We start from the raw sequence: 24,816 nt of genomic DNA, 5'->3' as shown, positions 1-24,816 counted from the left end.
AAGTATATTGTATGTTTTTCGAATATTCAATAAATAATAAATAAATACATGTAAAAAAGTAGTGGTGTCCCATCCTTTCAGGCTGTTGGCCTGAAGTAGGCCTAAATAGATACAAATAGTGGAGTATGATATGTATTATAATTTGAGTGTAGTGTTAGATGATTGGGTAATGGCTGTGTTTTTTTGTTGATAAAAAAAAGCAAAGTATAAGGGAGTTATATAACCAAAACTGTAATTGCTAATTTTCTACGTGAGCCTCATTTGGTTAGGTTGTTACTAATGCGCTGACATAAGTGGATGCACGTGGCATTTCGGCAAATATGGAGAAGGAAAATAAACGACTAAGTCGAAGTTGTAACACACATCTGCCGTCTTATTGGCTAGCATGGGCTCACCTGCCTCCCATCTGAGGACGTGCGTTTCCTTTGTTATAGAACATATTTGTCAGGACTGGTCGTATTTGCGTTATTTAGAATTATGAAAATGCATGGTTGCACCTAGCTAGCTTAGATAATATATTTTAATGGTGTTATGCATGTCCACTATTTGCAAGTCGTAACTAACGTTAAAAAAGTAAACATTGTCAACCACGCTACTGAATCCATCTTTTTTTTCTCCGCCTTTGTCACTATAAACAAACTGTCTGTAATGACATCAGCTGTCAGTGTTGTCTTGGGTGGACCTTGTCCCGTCTGCGTAGATAACTCTCCAGTTTTGCAGACAGCATACGTTCATGCAGACAGACAACAGACTCCGGTTGCATCCATAGTCATCGGGAAATCTCAGTTTTGCTGCATCACTGCCAGGAACACGTTAAGCAAGAAAAGCAGGATTCAGAAAGGTGGGTAACGTTAAGTAGCTAGCTTTAGCATGACTGAACTAACTACGAAATATATTGACTAGCTACATAACTAGCTCTCATTATAAACCTAACAAGCTAACTAACGGTTAATTGAAAGGTAGATTAGAGCTAAATTAGCTAGCTCATATTTTTGTTGTCGTGTTGCTGTTTAACTTTGTCTAACGTTAGATCCCTTTTGTCTACCGATATCGAAAGGCTCAATGTTGGCTGTTTAATTTCTGCTGCACCTGTTACAGACATCGATATGCAGTTATTGTAAAGTCCCTAACGTTAACTAGTTTTGGCCGGTGTTGACCGTCATTGTAAATTATAATTTGTTCTTAACTGACTTGCCTTGTTAAATAACATAAAAGTTCAAGGTTTTCAGAGATTCCCTGGTTGCCTTCTCTGTTAATCTAATCTGTTCTTCTTCAAATCAAATCAAATTTGATTTGTCACATACACATGGTTAGCAGATGTTAATGCGAGTGTAGCGAAATGCTTGTGCTTCTAGTTCCGACAATGCAGTAATAACCGACGAGTAATCTAACGAGTAATTCCACAACTAGAAATGCCACCCTTGTGGGGGCCCCCAGTGTTGAGGATCAGCGGGTTGGAGATGTTGTTATCTACCCTCACCACCTGGGGGCGGCCCGTCAGGAAGTCCAGTACCCAGTTGATGAGGTTTAACGGCAGTTGGCATCCAATAAATGTTGCATTACCGCCACCTACTAGACTGGAGTATACCTCCCTTATACTTTTTCCCCCCTCAAAAAAAAGAGTAAAGTAACAAACACCCCATCACCTAACCCTACACTTACTTAAAAACTCCACCACCCTACTCCACTATTTCAATCGGTCTAGTCCTACCTCAGTTCAAAAGCCTGAAAGGACAGACACACCCACTCAACACACCCTATAACTCTTTTGACCTCAAGTCTCCTACATCCAAATACCTCTCTGCAGTTGCCACCACAACCTCAATTTTCTGCGACCTAAGTTCCATCCCTGCAGTACAGTTGATAACCATTGCTATAAACGATAAAAATCCCATCTTACTGTAGCATACGACAACTTCTGCACTACTCTAACCCTGGAAACCCCAACCTGCCTCTCTCGTACGGACGCCATGGGCACGCCATTGGCACGCCTACAATTAACACATACCACTACTTTCCCCAATGCTACACATTCCTTTGTCTCATGCCCTTCTGCACACTTCTCACACCTAGGAACCTCCCTCATACACACTGCTGCCACATGCCCATGTGCTTGACACCTGTAACAACGAAATGTATTCTGCACAAAAGCTTGTATGGGATAACTTATACAGTACCAGTCAAAGTTTGGACACTCCTACTCATTCCAGGGTTTTTCTCTATTTGTACTATTTTCTAAATTGTGGAATAATAGTGAAGCCATCAAACTATGAAATAACACATATGGAATCATCATGTAGTAACCAAAAAAAGTGTTAAACAAATCTAAATATATCTTATATTTGAGATTCTTCAAAGTAGCCACCCTTTGCCTTGATGACAGCTTTGCAGTCAAAACATTACTTTTGTCAGGCAAAGACTCGACATCAAAACTCAAAAGAACAGACAATGACTCTTCTGTTTCACCGCTCACGCCACCCTGTCTGCGTCGCACCAAACGACGAGCATCACAAACAGAGAATCTTCCGCTTCAGTTGGTCAACTTTCACATTTACCTTTACCCCAGTAATCACTCCTTTTTTTTTTTATTGAGAGCAAAACGATTCACATCTCTTGTCCCCATTTTGTTTTAACATGGAGAACCTGCTCCATCTGACCAGCAGAAACACAAACAATTATCGCAAGACCACTTCTGGTTATTTTCACCGATTCCACAGCACCCAACTCTGGTTTCACCCACACTGAAACCTCAAATGGATCAGCCAAAAGGCAAGGGTCCACTTCACTCCTATTGTCACAGGCTCATCTTTATCTCAAATCAAATTTTATTGGTCACATAGCAATGTTCATGCGAGTGTAGCTCAATGCTCGGTGCAAGCCTTGGGCTCCGAGAACTTCACTACACCTACAACCTCTGATACTTCGCCCTCGCTCACTCAAATGTTTCCTCCTGTCTTTGATCCCGTGTACAGCTCACTCTGCTTATACTTTCAGACATTTCTTCTTTATTACACAATCTCCCTTTTTTCTGCCATTTTTTACCGATTTCAATACCGATTTTCCATCAACCCCTCTGATTTTCTCAGTTGCTATTCTGTTAACGTTACATGCCACTCCTTACCTTTGACATAAGGAGTGGATTGTTGGTTACAGACTAATTCAGAGATGCCCGTTTTAGAAATGCAGTTGCTCAGAGTTACTACAAGCCATTTGCCAAGGTTGTAATTGTGAGCTGTTGCAGTGATTCACCCCTAGTCAAGTTATTTTATTTTACTAGGCAAGTCAGCCAATAACAAATTCTTATTTTCAATGATGGCCTAGGGTTAACTGCCGTTTTCAGGAGCAGAACAACAGATGTTTTACCTTGTCAGCTCGAGGATTCGATCTTGCAACCTTTCGGTTACTAGTCCAACGCTCTAACCACTAGGCTACCTGCCACCCGTACCTAAACTCCTCCATGGAATAGAGCGCAGACCCGTTTTTGAAATAAACCTCTGACTCCAAGTCACTACGCAGGCGATGCTTCAAAAAATTCTTAAACCCTTATTGTGTACTTGTTTGTACGCTTTTTGTCTGCTGAAATCCATACTTTATAAGTATTTGGATATGTAGGCCTACGTAATCAGAGATTCAATTGGCACATGCGCTCATTTGCCAAATGCTCATTCGATATGCTTTCAGCTCTACACTTAAGCTGATGGACTTGTGGCATTAGCTATCACTCAGCTTGTTCTAACAGTCTGGTGGAGTCGTTTGCTTGCTATTTGGTACACTGCTGCAGCCAACGCAGCTACTCAGATAATTCTCTTCATTAATTTCTCTCCTCCCTTAGGATAAGGAAGAGTGCCGTGCGAAGAGGAAAGGAGTGGAGAAGGGATAGTCTTCACGTTCTGCTCAGTGTATGTGTTGGGGTGCATGAAGCTGTAGACCACTGCACTGATGGAGAAGAGGGAGAGGAAGCCTGGCTACTTTTCCAGGTAAGTGAAAGTTGTTTCTGTGTTTAGGCCAAATTCTTTTAGCGTTGTGTTTTCCGAGACGGCCTGTGTTACCAGGATGCGGCAACTATGTTTTCCTTCACTGTGTGCACAGCGTGACAGCACTGACTGACCTCCCATTATGCCATTGTTTGTCACGTTGTGTTCAATTACATTTGTATTAGTCGCAAACACATTTAGCAGATGTTTTTGCGGGTGTAGAGAAATGTTTGTGTTCCTAGCTCCAACAGTGCAGTTATATCTAGCAATTCATAACAGTACACACACCTAAAAGTTAAATAATTGAATTAAGGAATATATAAATATTAGGATGAGCAATGTCAGAGTCCGGAGTATAACTGTATGTATTTAATGGTAGGTATAGACAGTATGTGGATAGAATATGTATATCTTAAAAATATGTAGGATAGAATAGTATATGTACAGAAATAGTTGATTAGCATAGGCCTATAATACAGTATATAAATATGAAATGGGTAAAACAGTGTAAGCATTATTAAAGTGACATGAGTTCCATATCTATGTACATAGGGCAGTATATCTGTAGAATACATAGGATAGAATTGTGTGTGTATTATATATATTATTACACATAGTACCAGTCAAATGTTTGGACACCTACCCATTCAAGCGTTTTTCTTTATTTGTACTATTTTCTACATTGTAGAATAATAGTGATGACAGCAACACTATGAAATAGACAGTGTTAAACAAATCGGAATATATTTTTGATTATTTGAAGTAGCCACCCTTTGCCTTGATGACAGCTTTGCACACTCTTGGCATTCTCTCAACCAGCTTCACCTGGAATGCTTTTCCAACAGTCTTAAAGGAGTTTCAACATATGCTGAGCACTTGTTAGCTGCTTTTCCTTCACTCTGCGGTCCAACGCATCCCAAACCATCTCAATTGGGTTGAGGTCTGGTGATTATGGAGGCCAGGTCATCTAATGCAGCACTTCATCACTTTCATTCTTGGTCAAATAGCCCTTACATAGCCTGGAGGTGTGTTGTGTCATGTTCCTGTTGTAAAACAAATGATAGTCCCACTAAGCGCAAACCAGGTGGAATGGCATTTCACTGCAGAATGCTGTGGTTACAATGCTGGTTAAGTGTGCCTTGAATTCTAAATCAATCACCAGCAGTGTCACGGGCAAAGCACCATCACACCTCCTCCAAGATTCACGGTGGGAACCACACATGCGGAGATAATCAGTTCTCCTGCTCTCCATCTCACAAAGACAGAGCGGTTGGAACCAAACATCTCATTTGTACCAAAAAGACAGATTAACACCGGTCTAATGTCCATTGCTTGTGTTTCTTGGCCCAAGCAAGTTTCTTTTTATCGGTGTCCTTTAGTAGTGGTTTCTTTGTAGCAATTCGACCATGAAAGCCTGATTGATGCAGTCTCCTCTGAACAGTTGATGTTGAGATGTCTGTTATTTGAACTCTGAAGAATTTATTTGGGCTGCAATTTCTGAAGCTGGTAACTCTCTAATGAATTTATCCTCTGCAGCAGAGGTAACTCTGGGTCTTCCTATTCTGTGGCGGTCCTCATGAGAGCCAGTTTCATCATAGTGCATGATTGTTTTTGCGGCTGCACTTGAAACTTTCAAAGTTCTTGAAATCTTCCGGATTGTCTTAAAGTAATGATGGACTGTCGTTTCTCTTTGCTTATTTGAACTGTTCTTGCCATTATATGGACTTGGTATTTTACCAAATGGGGCTATTTTCTGTATTCCACCTCTACCTTGTCACAACACAACTGATTGGCTCAAATGCATTTTGAAGGAAAGAAATTCCACAAATGAACTTTTAACAAGGCACACCTGTTCATTGAAATGCATTCCAGGTGACTACCTCATGAATCTAGTTGAGCGAATGCCAAGAGTGTGCAAAGCTGTCAAGGCGAAGGGTGGCTACTTTGAAAAACCTAAAATATGTTTTGATGTGTTTAACACTATTTTTGGTTACTACATGATTCCATATGTGTTATTTCATAGTTTTGATGTCTTCACTATTGTTCTACAATGTAGAAAATAGTAAAAATAAAGAATGAGTGAATGAGTGTGTGTCCAAACCTTTGACTGGTACTGTACACACACTAGAGGTCAACCGATTACTCGGAATGGCCGAATAATTAGGGCCGATTTCAAGTTTTCATAACAATCGGAAATCAGACCTCTCCTTATCTTGCGCACTGTCTACTTGTTCTCTGTCCGCGTACTCTGACTGACGTTGTGAACACGGAGTAGTGCTCTGTAGCCATCTGGCCCTCATTACACTGGGTACACCTGATACTTGCACTGATGCAGTGGAGTCATCCGTCAACGCTCACACACAGACAAGCGGACTGGGATGCTGTGCACATTCAAAATGGATTTCTGCATCATGGTGAAATATGACACCCATACACACAGTTGAAGTCGGAGGTTTACATACACTTAGGTTGGAGTCATTAACTCGGTTTTTCAACCCCTCCACAAATTTCTTGTTAACAAACTATAGTTTTGGCAAGTCGGTTAGGACATCTACTTTGTGCATGATACAAGTAATTTTCCCACTGCTCTATTTTCACTTAGGGGTGTACTCACTTTTGTTGCCAGCGGTTTAGACATGAATGGCTGTGTTGAGTTATTTTGAGGGGACAGCAAATGTACACTGTTATACAAGCTGTACACTCACTACTTTACAATGTAGCAAAGTGTCATTTCTTCAGTGTTGTCACATGAAAGGATATACTCAAAGATTTACAAAAATGTGAGGGATGTACTCACTTTTGTGATATACTGTATATATTATTAAACCTGCAAATTTAGTTAAAAGAAATCCAGGTTAGCAGGCAATATTAACCAGGTGAAATTGTCACTTCTCTTGTGTTCATTGCACGCCGAGTCAGAGTATATGCAACAGTTTGGGCCGCCTGGCTCATTGTGAACTAATTTGACTTTTACGTAATTATAACATTGAAGGTTGTGCAATGTAACAGGAATATTTAGACTTATGGATGCCACCTGTTAGATAAAATACGGAATGGTTCCGTATTTCACTGAAAGAATAAACATTTTGTTTTTGAAATGATAGTTTTCGGATTTGACCATATTAATGACCTAAGGCTCGTATTTCTATGTTATATTATAATTAACTATATGATTTGATAGAGCAGTCTGACTGAGCAGTGGTAGGCAGCAGCAGGCTCATAAGCATTCATTCAAACAGCACTTTCGTGCATTTGCCAGCATCTCTTCGCTGTGCATTGAGCTGTTTATGACTTCAAGCCTATCAACTCCTGAGCTAGTTAGCGGGGTGCGCGCTAATAGCGTTTCAATCGGTGACGTCACTCGTTCTGAGACCTTGAAGTAGTTGTTCCCCTTGCTCTGCAAGGGCTGCGGCTTTTGTGGAGCGATGGATGACGATGCTTCGAGGGTAGCTGTTGTCGACGTGTTCCTGGTTTGAGCCCAGGTAGGGGCGAGGAGAGGGACAGAAGCGATACTGTTACACTGGCAATACTAAAGTGCCTATTAGAATAGTCAAAGGTTAATGAAATACAAATAGTATAGAGAGAAATAGTACTATAATTCCTATAATAACTACAACCTAAAACTTCTTACCTTGGAATATTGAAGACTCATGTTAAAAGGAACCACCAGCTTTCATATGTTCTGATGTTCTGAGCAAGGAACTCAAACGTTAGCTGTTTTACATGGAACATATTGCACTTTTACTTCTCAACACTTAGTTTTTGCATTATTTAAACCAAATTGAACATGTTTGATTATTTATTTGAGTTTACATTTATTTTATTGATGTATTATGTTAAACTAAGTGTTCATTCAGTATTGTTGTAATTGTCATTATTACAAATAAATAAATGCATGTAAATAATTGGCTGATTTAATCGGTATCGGCTTTTTTTGGCCCTTCAATAATCCATATCGGCGTTGAAAAATCAGAATCGGTCGACCTCTAATGTAAACGTCTGACCCACTGGGAATGTGATGAAATAAATAAAAGCTGAAATAAATTATTCTCTCTACTATTCTGACATTTCACATTCTTAAAATAAAGTGGTGATCCTAACTGACCTAAGACAGGGAATTTTCACTCAGATTAAACGTCAGGAATTGTGAAACTAGGTTTAAATGTATTTGGCTAAGGTGTGTGTGTGTGTGTGTGTATGTATATGTGTATATATATATATATATATATAACACACACACTTCTGACTTCAACTGTACAAAGTCTCAAGTGCAGGCTGACAACACGTTGATAGGTGCACTCGTTACATCCCTCTGCTGTGTCTCCGAGATGCATCCCATACCTTTTTAGACTAGAGCTAGGCTAATAACATCAGTATTGCATGGAGAGGAGACTGTATAGCCTGAGGAGCGGGAACATGGAGGGAGGAAGGACCTCTTGTTTCTTTTGACCACACCGCCTCAGCTAGCATCTCCTGCGCTCCCTCTCTTCCTGTCCACTGAGCAGGGTGCAAAGGCCATTCAGGATTGCGGAGTGCTTGCGATCGTAAGAGACACTGTGAAATGGCTGCCTGTTATGTCACCAAATTTTGTCATATGTCCTCCAGGACTTGGACAGTCACATGATGGCCCAAGACCCAGTCCCGGTTGATTTGACATTATTATTATTGTTTATAACGTGTTTTTTAAATTTTTTATCCCTGTAAGTAGCTGAAGCATGAGGAATCCAGTAGTAATAATGGAAGCATGAGGAATCCAGTAGTAATAATGGAAGCATGAGGAATCCAGTAGTAATAATGGAAGCATGAGGAATCCAGTAGTAATAATGGAAGCATGAGGAATACAGTAGTAATAATGGAAGCATGAGGAATACAGTAGTAATAATGGAAGCATGAGGAATCTAGTAGTAATAATGGAAGCATGAGGAATCCAGTAGTAATAATGGAAGCATGAGGAATCCAGTAGTAATAATGGAAGCATGAGGAATCCAGTAGTAATAATGGAAGCATGAGGAATCCAGTAGTAATAATGGAAGCATGAGGAATCCAGTAGTAATAATGGAAGCATGAGGAATACAGTAGTAATAATGGAAGCATGAGGAATACAGTAGTAATAATGGAAGCATGAGGAATACAGTAGTAATAATGGAAGCATGAGGAATACAGTAGTAATAATGGAAGCATGAGGAATACAGTAGTAATAATGGAAGCATGAGGAATACAGTAGTAATAATGGAAGCATGAGGAATACAGTAGTAATAATGGAAGCATGAGGAAAACAGTAGTAATAATGGAAGCATGAGGAATCCAGTAGTAATAATGGAAGCATGAGGAATCCAGTAGTAATAATGGAAGCATGAGGAATCCAGTAGTAATGATGGAAGCATGAGAGCCTGGCTCTGTCTGTCCTGTTGCTGTTGTTTTTGGAAGAGTTGTTTGTTTTGCATTATCTGTGGTTGTGCTTGAGTGGGTACACAGGCAGGCCAAACATTTCTCGGTAACCAGGATAGAGAAAAAGCAAGAGTGGGACAAAATGGTAGAGCGCCGAAGGAAATCTATACATTCCGCTTGTGGAAATGTCTCTGTGTGAAACAGGATGGTGGTCTGGCATTTTGCTGGTGAAATCCTGAAACGTTTACTGGATGTCGGTTGCTCTGCAGTATCCGTAATTGCAGAGAAACTATTAAAAGACCAGCGCTGTATCCTTTTGTCTCGTGTCTCCAAACGTATTGATCCACTGCCCAGTGCTCCTCCATTAGAGATGCTCTCTATCTCTCAGCTTCTTCATTTTCACACATCCTTTTGTCTGTACAGCATTGGTTTTCCTTGAATGTTGACTTCCCTATCTCATCTCTCTCTTTCCAACTTTCTATACTGTGCCTACACTGCCTGGGCCTTGTTTACAACCTGTTTCAGTCAGTCCCATAGGCCTAGCACTATCCCTGTGTACACTGGGTGACTAGCTTTGTTCTAGCTTCCCCTGTTAATGAACCTAGGCGGGGGTGGGAGATGCCATGACGTCATCGCCTGATCTATCAATGGTTAATCAGGGAAAAGGGGAGCAGAGAGAGGAGGTAGAGAGAGTGAGCAAGCAAAGGAAATCAAATGTTTATAAGCCTGAGGAAACAAATTGCCCTCTTTGTCCATAACCTTAGGCTGAAGAGGCGGAGACAGCTCAAGCAGAGCCAATCAGGGAAGGCAGTGGCTGAGCAGAACCGGTTGGATTTGTCCGCAAAGATGCCCGTCATCTCCTGCCCAGACCCTGCTTTTTCTGAACCCCTGGAGAGGGTTAAACCTAACCTGCCTGGAGTCTCAGGTAAAACTCAGTCACACACAGGAACTTTCCCTAGGCACTGAGGCACATGACCCCCTGTTATGAACAGAGGGTCAGAATGATCATCTTATCAAGGAAGTTTCATAACTGACTAGATTCTCTTCTGTTTTTAGTTTTGGCAGTTGTTTTTGGCAGCTTTTAGGACAATGTGATGAATATCCTCAGCTCTCCCTTCAGATTCCTGTGGTTGGATGGAGGAATAGCCAGTTGGCAGGTGGAATTTTCCATGTTTTGCAATATGGCATACCACATTATCATGATAATATTAGAAGTGTGCTGCATAAGAAGGAGTAACTAATATACATCAATCATTTGTGAACCTATATTACTGTCACAAGTAGCCTAATAAGTGTCTTTATTCAACACTAATATATCTAATCGAATGTTTTAATCTAACAGTATTTCTGTCAGTGTTGTTTTTTAACTAAAATGGCAGTCTCCTTCAATGGCCAACAGGTCTTCTATAGCTAGTCTAGGCCTTGACCTGTAACTTTTTTGCCACTTGTTAGCCACATTTTTTAAAAAGCGTAAAAAAACAAACTCTGAAAGCTCAAGTCACTAGTCAAAAAATAAATAAAGAATTGTATGATGCAAGGAAACACTTTACAATGCATTACGATCATTTTTACCATAGAGAATCAGACCAACATGTAGGCTCCACTCTTTGCATATTCAAGCCTATCTCAAAATATAACACTGCCCCTTTAAAGCTATCCTGAAGGAGGGCTGGCCACTCTTGGTAGCCTGTAAAATATTACAATTACAACCAAATACAAAAAAAAGTGTTTTTATAAAATAATGAAGGGCGTAAAAAATATCTAGGACGGTTCAAAACACTCTGGGACTGTGACGACAGTCAAAATTCATAGACCGCATATACAGTGGGGCAAAAAAGTATTTAGTCAGCCACCAATTGTGCAAGTTCTCCCACTTCAACTATGCCAGACAAACTGAGAAAGAAAATTCCAGAAAATCACATTGTAGGATTTTTAATGAATTTATTGGCAAATTATGGTGGAAAATAAGTATTTGGTCACCTACAAACAAGCAAGATTTCTGGCTCTCACAGACCTGTAACTTCTTCCTTAAGAGGCTCCTCTGTCCTCCACTCGTTACCTGTATTAATGGCACCTGTTTGAACTTGTTATCAGTATAAAATACACCTGTCCACAACCTCAAACAGTCACACTCCAAACTCCACTATGGCCAAGACCAAAGAGCTGTCAAAGTACACCAGAAACTAAATTGTAGACCTGTACCAGGCTGGGAAGACTGAATCTGCAATAGGTAAGCAGCTTGGTTTGAAGAAATCAACTGTGGGAGCAATTATTAGAAAATGGAAGACATACAAGACCACTGATAATCTCCCTCGATCTGGGGCTCCACGCAAGATCTCACCCCGTGGGGTCAAAATGATCACAAGAACGGTGAGCAAAAATCCCAGAACCACACGGGGGGACCTAGTGAATGACCTGCAGAGAGCTGGGACCAAAGTAACAAAGCCTACCATCAGTAACACACTACGCCGCCAGGGACTCAAATCCTGCAGTGCCAGACGTGTCCCCCTGCTTAAGCCAGTACATGTCCAGGCCCGTCTGAAGTTTGCTAGAGAGCATTTGGATGATCCAGAAGAAGATTGGGAGAATGTCTTATGGTCAGATGAAACCAAAATATAACTTTTTGGTAAAAACTCAACTCATAGTGTTTGAAGGACAAAGAATGCAGAGTTGCATCCAAAGAACACCATACCTACTGTGAAGCATGGGGGTGGAAACCCAGAAAAATTAAACATGTTTCATTATTTATTTGAGGCTAAATGGATTTTTATTTATGTATTATATTAAGTTAAAATAAGTGTTCATTCAGTATTGTTGTAATTGTCATTATTACAAATATTTATTTTTATTTTTAATCAGCCGATTAATCGGTATCGGCTCTTTTTGGTCCTCCAATAATCTGTATCGGCGTTGAAAAATCATATTCGGTCGACCTCTAGTGATGTGCAGTGCGCAACAGGCACTGTCCTCTCCGGTCTTGTGACAATTTGATCTGAACAAACCAGTGTCTCGTATGTTGACAGAATCAAACCTTTAGACATTAATGTTAATTATACTTCCTTTTATTTGTCAAACATTACTGGAGTTTAGCCTATTTAATGCATTGGGAAAGTATTCAGACCCCTTCACTTTTCCCACAGTTTGTTACGTAACAGCCTTATTCTAAAATGGATTAAATAAAACCATGTCTTCATCAATCTACACACACTACCCCATAATGACCAATTGCAAACAGGTTTTGAAAATGTTTGCACATTTTATTAAAACTAAAACATATTTACATAAGTATTCAATCTCTTTGCTATGGGACTCGAAATTGAGCTCAAGTGCATCCTGTTTCCATTGATCATCCTTGTTAATTCTACAACTTGATTGGAGTCCCTGTTGTAAATTCAATTGATTGAACATGATTTGGAAAGGCACACACCTGTCTCTATAAGGTCCCACAGTTGACAGAGATTGTCAGAGCAAAAACTAAGCCATGAGGTCGACAGAATTGTCTGTAGAGCTCCGAGACAGGATTCTGTCGTGGCACAGATCTGGGGAAGGGTACCAAAACATTTCTGCAGCATGGAAGGTCCCAAAGATCAGTGGCCTCCATCATTCTTAAATGGAAGAAGTTTGGACGACTCTTCCTAGAGCTGGCCGCCCGGCCAAACTGAGCACTCTGGGGAGAAGGGCCAGGGTCAGGGAGGTGACCAAGAATCCTAAGATCACTCGGACAGAGCTCCAGGGTTCCTCTGTGGAGATGGTTGTCCTTCTGGAAGGTTCTCCCATCTCTGCAGCACTCCACCAATCAGGCCTTTATGGTAGTGGCCAGACTGAAGCCACTCTAAAGTAAAAGGCACATGGCAGCCCGCTTGGAGTTTGCCAAAAGGCACCTTGAGTGGCCCAGCCAGAGCCAGAACTTGAACCCAATCGAACATCTCTGGAGAGACCTGAAAATGGCTTTGCAGCGATGCTTCCCATCCAACCTGACAGAGCTTGAGTCGATCTACAGAGAAGAATGGGAGAAACTCCCCAAATACAGGTGTGCCAAGCATCATACCCATGAAGACTCGAGGTTAATCGCTGCCAATGGTGGTTCAACAAAGTACTAAGTAAATGGTCTGAATGCATATGTAAATGTGATATTTTAGTTCTTTTTTTGTTGAATAAATGTGCTGTTTTAGTGTGTGGGGGGGTGTAGTCAATTTTAAATAAGGCTGTAATGTAACAAAGTGGAAAAAGTTAAGGTCTGAATACTTTCCAAATGCACTGTATTTATGTAATTAAAGTCTCATTTAAAGTTTGGCTACATACTTCACCTTCCTCATGTCGTGTCATGGGTTTGGACATGAGGCTGTAGCCAATATGCATATCACCTACACTTTGACACGTAGGACTTTTTATTTGTGTACATGAAAAATAGATTTTAATATTACGGCAATGTTGATCCAATTCTGATTGGAGTAATGGTTTGATATAGTTTTTCGGACAATTTACTGTAAATCTATTTTTGTCAGAACAATTTATTTTCTTGTCCCAGACGAGCGTTGTTGTCGAGGCCTGTAGTCTGTAAAGCTTAGAGACCTTTCATTAACCCCGTGTTAATCTACTAGCCACAGTACTGTCAGTACCAGGCCAGCTGTGTAACCTGCTGTCAGTAATCTAATTAAACCCGGTCATTTTTCTCTCCAGCCCAGTGTGGGCATCTAAACAAAAGAACCCACATAACCCTGACAGACAACTCACTGAAGGACAGACGGATATCTGTGTTATGTCTGTCTGTCTTCTCCAGGCCTGGTTATAAAGGATTCAAGCTAAGGCCTGTTACCGTGTGCAGCCTTTTAATTTAGAAGGTTGTTGCATATTGGCTTTACAAACAATGAAATTCAATCAGAACAGATATCCCCATAATCCTAGGTATGCAGTTACTGACCAATGAGTCTATTCAGTCCTATACGGCATTCACTCAGAGCTACAACAGGACACAGAAAGAAAACAAACATATCTTATGACTATTTCTTGATCTGATAAAGCTACCAGTCACTATGCAGTAGTGAATAAGTGACAGCTCTGTACCAAAGGTGATCTCTGAATGTACAGTGACCCACGCTGGACTCCTCACAGCTGTACAATGCTGAGTCATCCCTCTACTGTTTCTGTAGGAGCTGGAGTAGAGGACATAGTGGGAGGGTGTTTTTAAGAAACTGGCTCTGGCAATTAGTGAGAGATTCCAATATAGCTCCATTTTAAAGCACTATTGTGTTTGTGCATACATGCTTTTGTTTCTGATTGAGCTGCTCTAAGGCGGTCATCTCTCCATACCGTGTCAGTGACCTGTGGCTGTCTTTCAGATGGCAACAGGAGCAGCCAGGCCAAGAGAGAGAAGAGGCCCCCCGGGACAGTGGAGTATACCGTCAGTACAGGCTGCCTCCTTGATGCCTCACTAACTCCACTCCCTCACACTACAACTCCCATAAACCCATGGGGTTCTGACTTCAAAGACTCTAGCTTAGGAAAGCAATGTGGACAATAAACCTCAAACATTTTCTTCAGAAAATACAGGGGTGTATTCATTACGTCTAGCAATGGAAACCGGTTTCCATTTTTTTAAGAGCCAAATGGAAGCAAACTGAGTGAACGAACAGAGGGACCTACCTGAATTTGTCCAATAGAAACTAATTTTCATGGCAAAATGTTTTCCGTTTTGGAGTAAAGTTTCTGTTGCAAAACGTTTTGCGACAAAATCGCCTTAATGAAGACACCCCAGTTGTATGCTTTGCAAGATTTCTGTAGATTTAGTCTCATGCTCCATTTTGCTTTGGGTAGGTTGATACTTTTGGTAATCAAAAATTACCAAGGATTTAACTTCATGTTACAGGTGGGACTCCAGGAATCTCTAAGCAGCATTGCTCTGAAGTTTAACATCACCCCGAACAAACTGGTGCAGCTCAACCGTCTCTTCTGCCGTAGTATCTATCCTGGACAGGTGAGGTTTTAGCACATTACACACCACTTCATGCTGTAAATCCTGGCTAACATGCCTGTATTTAACCCTTGCAGAAGTTGTTTGTTCCTGACGTGGGCCAATCGGGTGCCGACTCTCAGTCTGTGGGTTCTTCTGACCCCGCCTTCCCCAGCGGCCTATCAGAGAAGGTGTTACATGTAAGTCAGTTCTACTTTTTAAGATGACCCATACTAAAGTAATCTTTGATCCTGGTTCTGTGCTTGTCCCTGCTGCCTGGCGATATGTTTCAGGATGGAGACTCCAGCGGCAGGTCAGTAAGACCATTACGACGGGGGCTGTCGCCCCCGTCCGAGGACGAGAGCCCCGCCACGGTCAAGTTCATTAAGATGAGCTGCAAGTACTTTACTGACGGAATGGTAAGTGGCCAAACCGTAGGCCATTTTGCATTAAAGACCACCACAGCAGACTCAAACTGCTGTATTTTATTGTCTCCCAGGGTGTGGTGGGAGGGGTGATGATCGTGACGCCCAACAACATCATGTTTGACCCTCACAAGTCTGACCCCCTGGTGATTGAGCACGGCTGTGAGGAGTACGGCCTGCTCTGCCCCATGGAGGAGGTGGTGTCTGTGGCCCTCTACGACGACATCTCCCGCATGACGCTCAAGGACGCGTTGCCGTTGTAAGAACCAACCCTGCCATCTTGAGAAGCTCTTTCACACTGTCCATCTTTCCCTATTTAAACTAGCCCTTTTAGCTCTTTCTTGGTCTTATCTTAACCTTGCTTTTCTTACTGACTCTTCAAGCGTCACACTTTTTCTTCTTGTTATTTCTACCTCTTTCTGCACTCCTCTCTCTCACTTGTTCTTTCTCCTCCCTCTCTGAGGTGGAAACTGATTTCCAGTACCAGATTCTAAGGGCAGATGACTCGGATTCGTTTTTGTCTTTAGTTTTTGAATAATCTATTATTTTATTTTGAACTGGTTCATTGTCTCGGTTACTATTATTTGTAGTATTATTTTGCCTTTTGAAATCCCTTTTTATTTCTGTTCTGTTTTTCAGTTGCATTTTCTTTTTGTTTATTTAATTATTTTTATTTTCCCATCCTGCTTTGTGGTGTGCCCCCTGACACTATACAGAGACCCACCCCAGGATCTGTGTCCTCTGTACAGGCCCGGGGAGTGGGAGGAGCTGCCCTCAGAGCGTGACCTTAACCCCTTTAGCCGCTACGAGGCGCTGGACCCCAAACGACCCATCGTCCTGGACGACATCAACTCTGCCCTGTCAGAGACTGGTATGACTGGGAGATAACACATAATGACTTGTATTGGATCAGGGTGAATCATGGCAAATCAAAATGAATCATTATACACGTCAAGTTAAAAACAAATTAGCTTGTGCATAATAATAATTTAGCAATATTTTGATCCATGTGGTCATTTTAATAAAACAGCATGGTTTCTTATATCCCAGTCATAGCGAGAGCAGAGTGTGATCCAGCGGACAAGTCTCCATCAGATGAGTGTTTCACAGAGCTGGAGTTTCCATTGAAATGGAGCGCAGAGGAACCAAAGAGCGGATCTAGACCACCTGCCAGTGCTACAAGCTCGGACCAGCAAGGAGAGCCTCCAGGATCTAATACCCCTAAACGGGAAAAGTCCCAGGACCAGCCCCCCTCTGACTCAGTCCCACTGACCTCGCAGAGAGGGGAGGAGGAGGATGAAGGACTGGTACAGAACAGATCCATTGAGGACATGACAGAATCACTGCCCGTCTCATCAGAGACTGAGAAAGACGGTGAACTCTTGAAGGAGAAGCCTGCTAGCCTAGCCACAGGCCAAGACGACAACTCTACAGGGCAACTAGTGAACAGTGTTAGCATTAGAGAACAATCAGAATCCGCAATGGACCAAAACAGGAAGCTGAGCTTCAGTGAGACCGCCGAGGCTCCGGGAAAATGTATTTCTTGGGAACCCAGCCCTGCAGGCGAGCTGCAGAACGGATCAATGATAGAGGGGCTGAGTGAAGAAGAGAAGCGGAAGAGGAGCAACAAAGCGGAGGTGAAGTCCTGGCTGCTGGAGCGGATGCAGGCGCCCATCCAAAGTGAGTGTTCACAAACACTTCAAGCATTTTGTGTCGTTTCTTGTATTGCATTGTTTCAAATTTTTCAAAAATCTCTGCAGACACGCTTCTGTCCACGGAGAAGAAGAGTAAGACCCCTCCCATGTTCCTTTGCCTCAAGGTGGGCAAGCCCATGAGGAAGTCCTTCGTCTTTAGCCGGTCATCCAGCCCCGCTCACACGAGAGGAAAGCAGCCGGAATACTGGTTTGCTGTGCCCCAGGAGAGGTGAGAGGTCAACCAATGAGACCACAGCCAGAACCTCGATGACAACTGGTGAACACACAATTTTATAAACTTTCAATAAATATTCTGAAACATAAAAGTGTGGTGTGTTTCAGGGTGGACCACCTATATGCGTTTTTTGTCCAATGGTCTCCTGATGTGTACGGTAAGGTGGCCAGGGAGCAGGGCTTCGTGGTCGTGGAGAAGGACGAGCTCAACATGATTGATAACTTCTTCAGTGACCCCGTGACCCCTCACAGCTGGGAGGTGAGTTCACACGGCATGATCCCTCGGATGAGTGCATTTTGACTGTGATGTTATGTTAACATTGTGGTCAAGTATTTTGTGGGTGTGTGTGGACCAAGCTGTCTTCAATGTTTGGACTATGAGTTTTATCGGTTAAGTATGATTTGACTGTACGGTTAAGGTATCTAACAGTACAACAGGAAGCCCAATAGCCATCATCATTGTCACATCCTTAGAAAGCATGAGCTCTTGAGTTGGGAAAATCTTGTGCAATACACCGACGCATGTCTTGTATTCAAGATCCTTAATGGCCTGGCTCCCCCTCCACTCAATATCTTTGTTAAACAGAAAACCCAGACATATGGCAGCAGATCCACAAGGTCTGCCATGAGAGGTGACTGTATAGTTAGTTCCCCTAAGGAAAAGCACCTTTAGTAAATCTGCATTCTCTGTGAGAGCTTCCCATGTCTGGAATACACTGCCATCAGACACACATAACTGCACCACATATCACACTTTCACAAAATGCTTGAAGACATGGCTAAAGGTCAATCAGATTTGTGAACATGGTCCCTAGCTGTGTGTTGCCGCTTTCCATGTTGTCTGTTGTCTGTAGCTTGTGAGGTGTGGAAACACTTTGTTGCTTTTATGAATTTTGTGTTGCTGTTTTTTATTTTATGTTGCTCTGTCTGTATGCTGGGTCTTGCTTGTCCTATGTTGCTATGTCTTGCTTGTTCTATGCTGCTATTGTCTATATTGTAATTGTTTTTAATAACCTGCCCAGGGACTGCGGTTGAAAATTAGCCGGCTGGCTAAAACCGGCACTTTTACTGAAACGTTGATTAATGTGCACTGTCCCTGTAAAAATAAAAAATAAACTCAACTCAAACTCAGTACATGGTTGTGTTCGTAGATCATCACCATCAACGAGGCGACTCGCAGGCAGACTTTTGGCAGTTACGAAGGGGAGGAGCCTTCGGGGGATCTACTGCCCATGCTCAGTGACCCTAGCACTCTGTTACAGGACACACACATAGAGAAGGTACACACACGCCATGACTCACAACACTTTCAATCAAGAAAACAAACATGTGCCTCCCGGGTGGCGCAGTGGTTAAGGGCGCTGTACTGCAGCGCCAGCTGTGCCATCAGAGTCCCTCCCGGTCGCGACCGGGAGGTCTGTGGGGCGACGCACAATTGGCCTAGCGTCGTCCGGGTTAGGGAGGGATTGGTCGGTAGGGATCTCCTTGTCTCATCGCTCACCAGCGACTCCTGTGGTGGGCTGGGCGTAGTGCGCGCTAGCCAAGGTTGCCAGGTGCACAGTGTAGCCTCCGACACATTGGTGCGGCTGGCTTCCGGGTTGGATGCACGCTGTGTTAAGAAGCAGTACGGCTGGTTGTGTTGTGTATCGGAGGACGCATGACATTCAACCTTCGTCTCTCCCGAGCCCGTACGGGGAGAAAAAGGGGTAAAATAAATAAAAAAAAATTAAAAAACATGTGACTTCACCTACACAACCTATGCAGAAATGCACACTTCCCAGAATTTGTTTTTCTCTTTCCCCACAGCTTGCGTGTCGGCTGCCGGCGCGGGCGCAGGGGTATCCATGGAGACTGGCTTACAGTACGGCAGAACACGGGACCAGCTTAAAGACCCTGTACAGGAGCCTATTGGATGTGGACAGCCCTGTGCTACTGGTCATCAAAGACATGGACAACCAGGTACACAAACACTGACAATGGTGCCCAATTTGTATTGGAATCTTAAGTTTTTTTAAATTCTCTCCCCCCCATTAGTTGTTTGGGGGATACTCTACCCATCCTTTCAGAGTAAGTGAGCATTGCTATGGCACGGGAGAGACCTTCCTCTTCAGCTTCTGCCCTGAGATCAAGGTCAGACATAGTCATATTATACTCTGTGTGTTATCCTTATAGCCATGTTCAAGTGTAATGCTTTATATGAGCTGAATGCCATTGCTTTGCTCCCTGACTTCCAATGTGTTGCCATTCCTTTGCTCAGATGTACCACTGGACTGGGCAGAACTCCTACTTTGTTAAAGGCAACATAGATTCTCTTCAGATGGGAGGAGGAGGGTGAGTGTATTTAAATATATGTGATTGAGCAATGTGAGGAAGCGTGCAACTGGCATGCTAACTGCAGAAATGTCCACCAGACTGTTGGCAGATAATTCAATGTTCATTTCATTACCATAAGCCGCCTCCTTTGTTTTTGAGAATTTGGCAGTACGTCCAACCGGCCTCACAACTGCAGACCACATGTTTGGCTTCGTGTGGGCGAGCGGTCTGCAGTGACCCATAGCGGTCTGCAGTGACCCATAGCGGTCTGCAGTGACCCATAGCGGTCTGCAGTGACCCATAGCGGTCTGCAGTGACCCATAGCGGTCTGCAGTGACCCATAGCGGTCTGCAGTGACCCATAGTAGCGGTGGGGTTACGGTATGGGCAGGAGTAAGCTACGGTAAACGAACACAATTGCAATTTGAAGGCACAGAGATACCATGACGAGATCCTGAGGCCCATTGTCATGCCGTTCATCCGCTGCCATCACATATTTTGACGTAAACAACAGCGTGTTCCAGTACCTGTCAATATCCAGAAACTTGGCACAGCCATCGAAGAGGAGTGGGACAACATTCCACAGGCCACAATCAACAGCCTGATCAACTCTATGTGAAGGAGATGCTGCATGAGGCAAATGGGGGTCATACCAGATACTGACTGGTGTTCTGATCCACGCCCCTACCTTTTTAGAAACAAAAAAATGCATCTGTGACTAACAGATACATATGTTTTCCCAGTCATGTGCAATCCATCGATTAGGGCCTAATCAATTTATTTCAATTGACTGATTTCCTAATATGAATTGTAATTCAGTAAAATCTTTGGAATTGTTGCGTTTATTTTTGTTCATACAAAACTTGTTTTTGACTGCACTGGGCCTTATAAGAATGACAACAAATGGCAGCTTATATACACAAAAGCTCTGGTGATCAGGTTAGGAAATGGCATGACAGATATTTTGATGTCTGTGTGTCACCTGAAATAGCTAGTCTATTAAATTATAGGCTATGGCTACGAAGTTTTAGCCCCCGCCCCCTACGGAAACCTCTTTCTGAAAGCTAAGGATCCAGATCATGTTCTGCGCATGTGTTATTTTATGCACACTATGTAGCTACTGCTCACACTCCACTTCCCTTTACGTTTCCCTCTTTACTCACCCTCTTCTGAACCATGATGTAGCCCATCTCTGCCTCATATTTCTGTACGCAGCTTTGTACCCTCGCTGTCATGCTTTGCTTGACAAAAAGCCATGTAAGCATCTTTGTGTGACCTGCTCTCTGTTGAAGTCAACTTGTAGTTGCCATGTCGTTATGAGTTTGTCTGAACTTTTTTCCTGTCTCTCTCCCTAGAGGTCAGATAGGGCTGTGGGTGGACGCTGACCTGTACCACGGCACCACCTCCAGCTGTGCCACCTTCCACAACCAGCCCCTCGCCACCCAGAAGGACTTCACCATCCACAGTGTGGAGGTCTGGGCCTTCGAGTAGCCTCCCTCCACCTCCAGTCTCCGCTAAACCCCACCCACACTTGTGGGAACCTACACCTAGCTTCAACGCCCACCCCTTTATCAGAATGCGGAGCTGACGATTTCAGATGGTGTATGTCATGGTTTATGCCAGCCGGTTTGATGTGGTTGGAACCTGGTTTGTCCTGAGTGTGGCAGAGGTGTGAAAAGCTGTGGCTGGTGTATTTCCCTTTCTCTCTATTTGCTGCCTTAAGGTTCTTGCATGCTTCCTAGTCGAAATGTGGCGCGCTGGTTTACTCATTTATTATGACAAGATTTTGTGACGTTAGTTTTGGTGTTTGGCAGGAGTTTTTCCAGCTGTTCACACACATTTGTTTTCTGAGACAAGTTTAAGTTCACTAGCCGAAGTCTACTCGCCTTTGTCAGTGATTGGTCAAAAGTAGGGATTCTTCAATGAAGTGTTTGTCATTCAACGAGAGACGACAACTTTTCATGCACATTTATTCACTTAAAATACTGCACCAAACATCTTAGCTAGATGTAAAATTGCGTGACGAAGACCTCGGCTAAAAATAACTACACATTTGTTAATTTCTCTGATTTATTCAAACTATTTTGAGGAAGTGTATATTGACTATGTTGCTACGGCATCTCAAGAGGGACAAAACATAATATTGCCGCTTTTTTTTCTTCATTTTCAAGCAATCATTTAAGGGAGTATGTGAGGCACAGATGTGCGTCTAGCTGAGTTCTGCTAGGAGCAAACCGAATCTAGTATGCAGGCACCTTTTTATACCTACCACGCCACAGCTATCCCAGCATGCAGCCTGCCTGCAGAACTCAACTTCTACCCACTCGGAGGGGAAGAAGTAGAGTGACTCAAGTTCCTGGAGGATCAGAGGCGATTCTGATGCAATTGTCCTTGCTAATGAAATCCGTCATAGGTGACTGTAAACCACAATACTAAAACAATTCATTGTGAGATTTTTGTATTAGGGAAGTGTCTAATAGTGGGTACAATGCCCATCAAAAGGGAATAAGGCATCTGGTGAAGTGAATAAACAACCATCAATTCTCGCCAATCAGATTGCTCCTTTTTGTTATCAACCAGAATAATCTGATTTCCCTGAGATATTAGGAACTGATGTGAAAAGAAAAAGCAGGTGAAAGGGAAGAAGTTTTAGGTAGTGCTTTTGAGACTCATTTCTCGAACACACACATTCGCCCCAAACCCACTTTAAATATAGGAGTAATTGTTTACAAAGAGAAGAGGTTTGCATTCACTGAAGGTTGTATTGTTCTCATGTCTCCAGTCCTATATAGACTGAATGAGAATGTTGCATTTCATGACCCTCGCTTTCCAAAACAACTGCCCACTAAGGGAACATACAGTGCATTCGGAAAGTATTCAGTCCCCTTCTCTTTTTCCACATTTTGTTATGTTAGAGCCTTGTTCTAAAATGGATTAAACATGTTTTTTGATTCCCCATCAATCTACACTCAATACCCCATAATGTCAAGGCAAAAATGGATTTAGACATTTTTGCAAATGTGTATATATTTAAAAAAAACAGAACTATGGCATTTATGTAAGTATTCAGACCCTTTACTCAGTACTGTGTTGAAGCACAGCGTCGCTGCATAGCTATTTTCAGGTCTCTCCAGAGATGTTCAAGTCCAGGCTCGTTCTGTTGGAAGGTGAACCCCGGTCTGAGGTTCTGAGCACTATGGAGCAGGTTTTCAACTAGGTTCTCTCAGTACTTTGCATTCAGGCCAAAGAGTTCAATCTTGGTTTCACCAGACCAGAGAATCTTGTTTCTCATGGTCTGAGAATCCTTTGGGTGCCTTTTTGGCAAATTTTCAAGCGGGCTGTCATGTGCTTCCGTCTGGCCACTCTACCATAAAGGCCTGATTGTGCTGCAGAGATGGTTGTTTCTGGAAGGTTCTCCCATCTCCACAGGGGAACTCCAGAGCTCTGTTAGTGACCATCACATTCTTGGTCACCTCCCTGACCAAGGCCCTTCAGTTTCGCTGGGCAGCCAGCTCTAGGAAGAGTATTGGTGGTTCCAATCTTCTTCTATTTAAGAATGATGGAGGCTATTGTGTTCTTGGGGACCTTCAATGCTACGGAAATGTTTTGTTACCCTTCCCCAGATCTGTGCCTCGACACAATCCTGTCTCAGAACTCTACGGACAATTCCTTCAACCTCATGGCTTTGTTTTTGCTCTGACATGCACGGTTATCTGTGGGACCTTATACAGACAGGTGTGTGCTTTCCAAAGGGTCTGAATGCTTAAGGTATTTCAGTTTTTTAAAATTTGTAATACATTTGCAAACATTTCTGAATCTGTTTTCGCTTTGTTATTATGGGGTGTGTGTGTGTGTGTGTGTGTGTGTGTGTGTAGATGAGGAAACATTAATTCAATCAATTTTAGAGTAAGGCTGTAATGTAACTAAATGTGGAAAAAGGGAAGGGGTCTGAATACTTTCAGAATGTACTGTAAAGAGGGAGTTTTTGTAATGAACAAATGTTTTATAATACTTTATCTGTTTTGTTTGTTTCATCATATAGAATTGTATGTTTTTTTTGTTTTGCGTTTAAATTTTCTGTTTTGTTTTAAAGGAAGTCCCGTCATCGGCCACAAGGTTGATAAATCCCAAGCAGGAAATAGATTGAAGGTTCTCAAGGCAGTATTAGTTTGTCACATCTCTGACCAACTGTACCTTCTCTTGGTTTTGTATGCGTTTCTGTAAGTAGGGTGAGTTGCTACAGAGTGTGAGGGTTTAGTCCATTGAGACAAGGGAAGTAGGGAGGGATGTCGTTTTGCACTGCAGGCTTGTGGGACAGTTCAATAACTCGAGGTGATTGGTCTTGTCTGTGGAATTAACATCAATCACTATTGTCACTTTCTACCACTACGACAGGGAAGGATGGGTCACCACTGGTATTTTATTTGGGAAAGAAAGGGATATACCTTTTTTCTCAACACGTTCTGTTGATCTCATGCAACTGAGGGTTCCTTTTTTATTTTCCAAACCGATGTCGATAAAGGGAGTGTTCTGTCTCTAGTTACTGTAAGATGACTAGGCCTACTGCATGATATGACTACTGTAACTGTTGAATCTGTTCCTGTGTTCCCACTATCCACAATCCTTACAGGTATGGCTTTGTTTTATGTATTTTGCCATATAGATGTTGCGTGTTCTTCTCATTGTGAATGTTTCCAGTGTTTTATTTCCTGTGAATCCAAAAACCATAGTATCATATGTGAATACCACCAAGGATGTATTTATTCTATTGTTGCCACGTTTAAAACGAAATAAACAAATAATAGCGTTCCATGCTGAGAATTGTTTTTCCCCCCCACT

General features: G+C 42.5%; 1 protein-coding gene across 2 annotated transcripts; it reads left to right on the top strand.

Moving 5' to 3' along the window:
* The first annotated feature begins 357 nt into the window (after positions 1-357).
* On the top strand, positions 358-24,787 carry LOC110522337 (nuclear receptor coactivator 7). Of its 2 annotated transcripts, none has more exons than XM_021600661.3 (17): positions 358-841; positions 3,833-3,977; positions 10,127-10,287; positions 14,702-14,763; positions 15,229-15,336; positions 15,411-15,512; positions 15,606-15,731; positions 15,812-15,996; positions 16,487-16,608; positions 16,788-17,417; positions 17,498-17,660; positions 17,774-17,924; positions 18,817-18,945; positions 19,472-19,624; positions 19,700-19,795; positions 19,923-19,996; positions 21,333-24,787. In XM_021600661.3, the coding sequence occupies exons 2-17, from the start codon at positions 3,940-3,942 to the stop codon at positions 21,466-21,468; spliced, it is 2,436 nt and encodes an 811-aa protein (XP_021456336.3). In that variant the 5' UTR covers positions 358-841; positions 3,833-3,939; the 3' UTR covers positions 21,469-24,787. The 2 variants fall into 2 exon arrangements, with proteins under 2 accessions (XP_021456336.3, XP_021456335.3); XM_021600660.3 differs by having other exon boundaries at positions 16,454-16,608.
* Positions 24,788-24,816: the final 29 nt, after the last annotated feature.

Source organism: Oncorhynchus mykiss, chromosome 4 (genome assembly GCF_057628025.1).
Source record: "Oncorhynchus mykiss isolate SJ-2025 chromosome 4, ASM5762802v1, whole genome shotgun sequence".
Classification (NCBI taxonomy): domain Eukaryota; kingdom Metazoa; phylum Chordata; class Actinopteri; order Salmoniformes; family Salmonidae; genus Oncorhynchus; species Oncorhynchus mykiss.
This window is presented reverse-complemented; position numbering and strand designations above follow the sequence as displayed.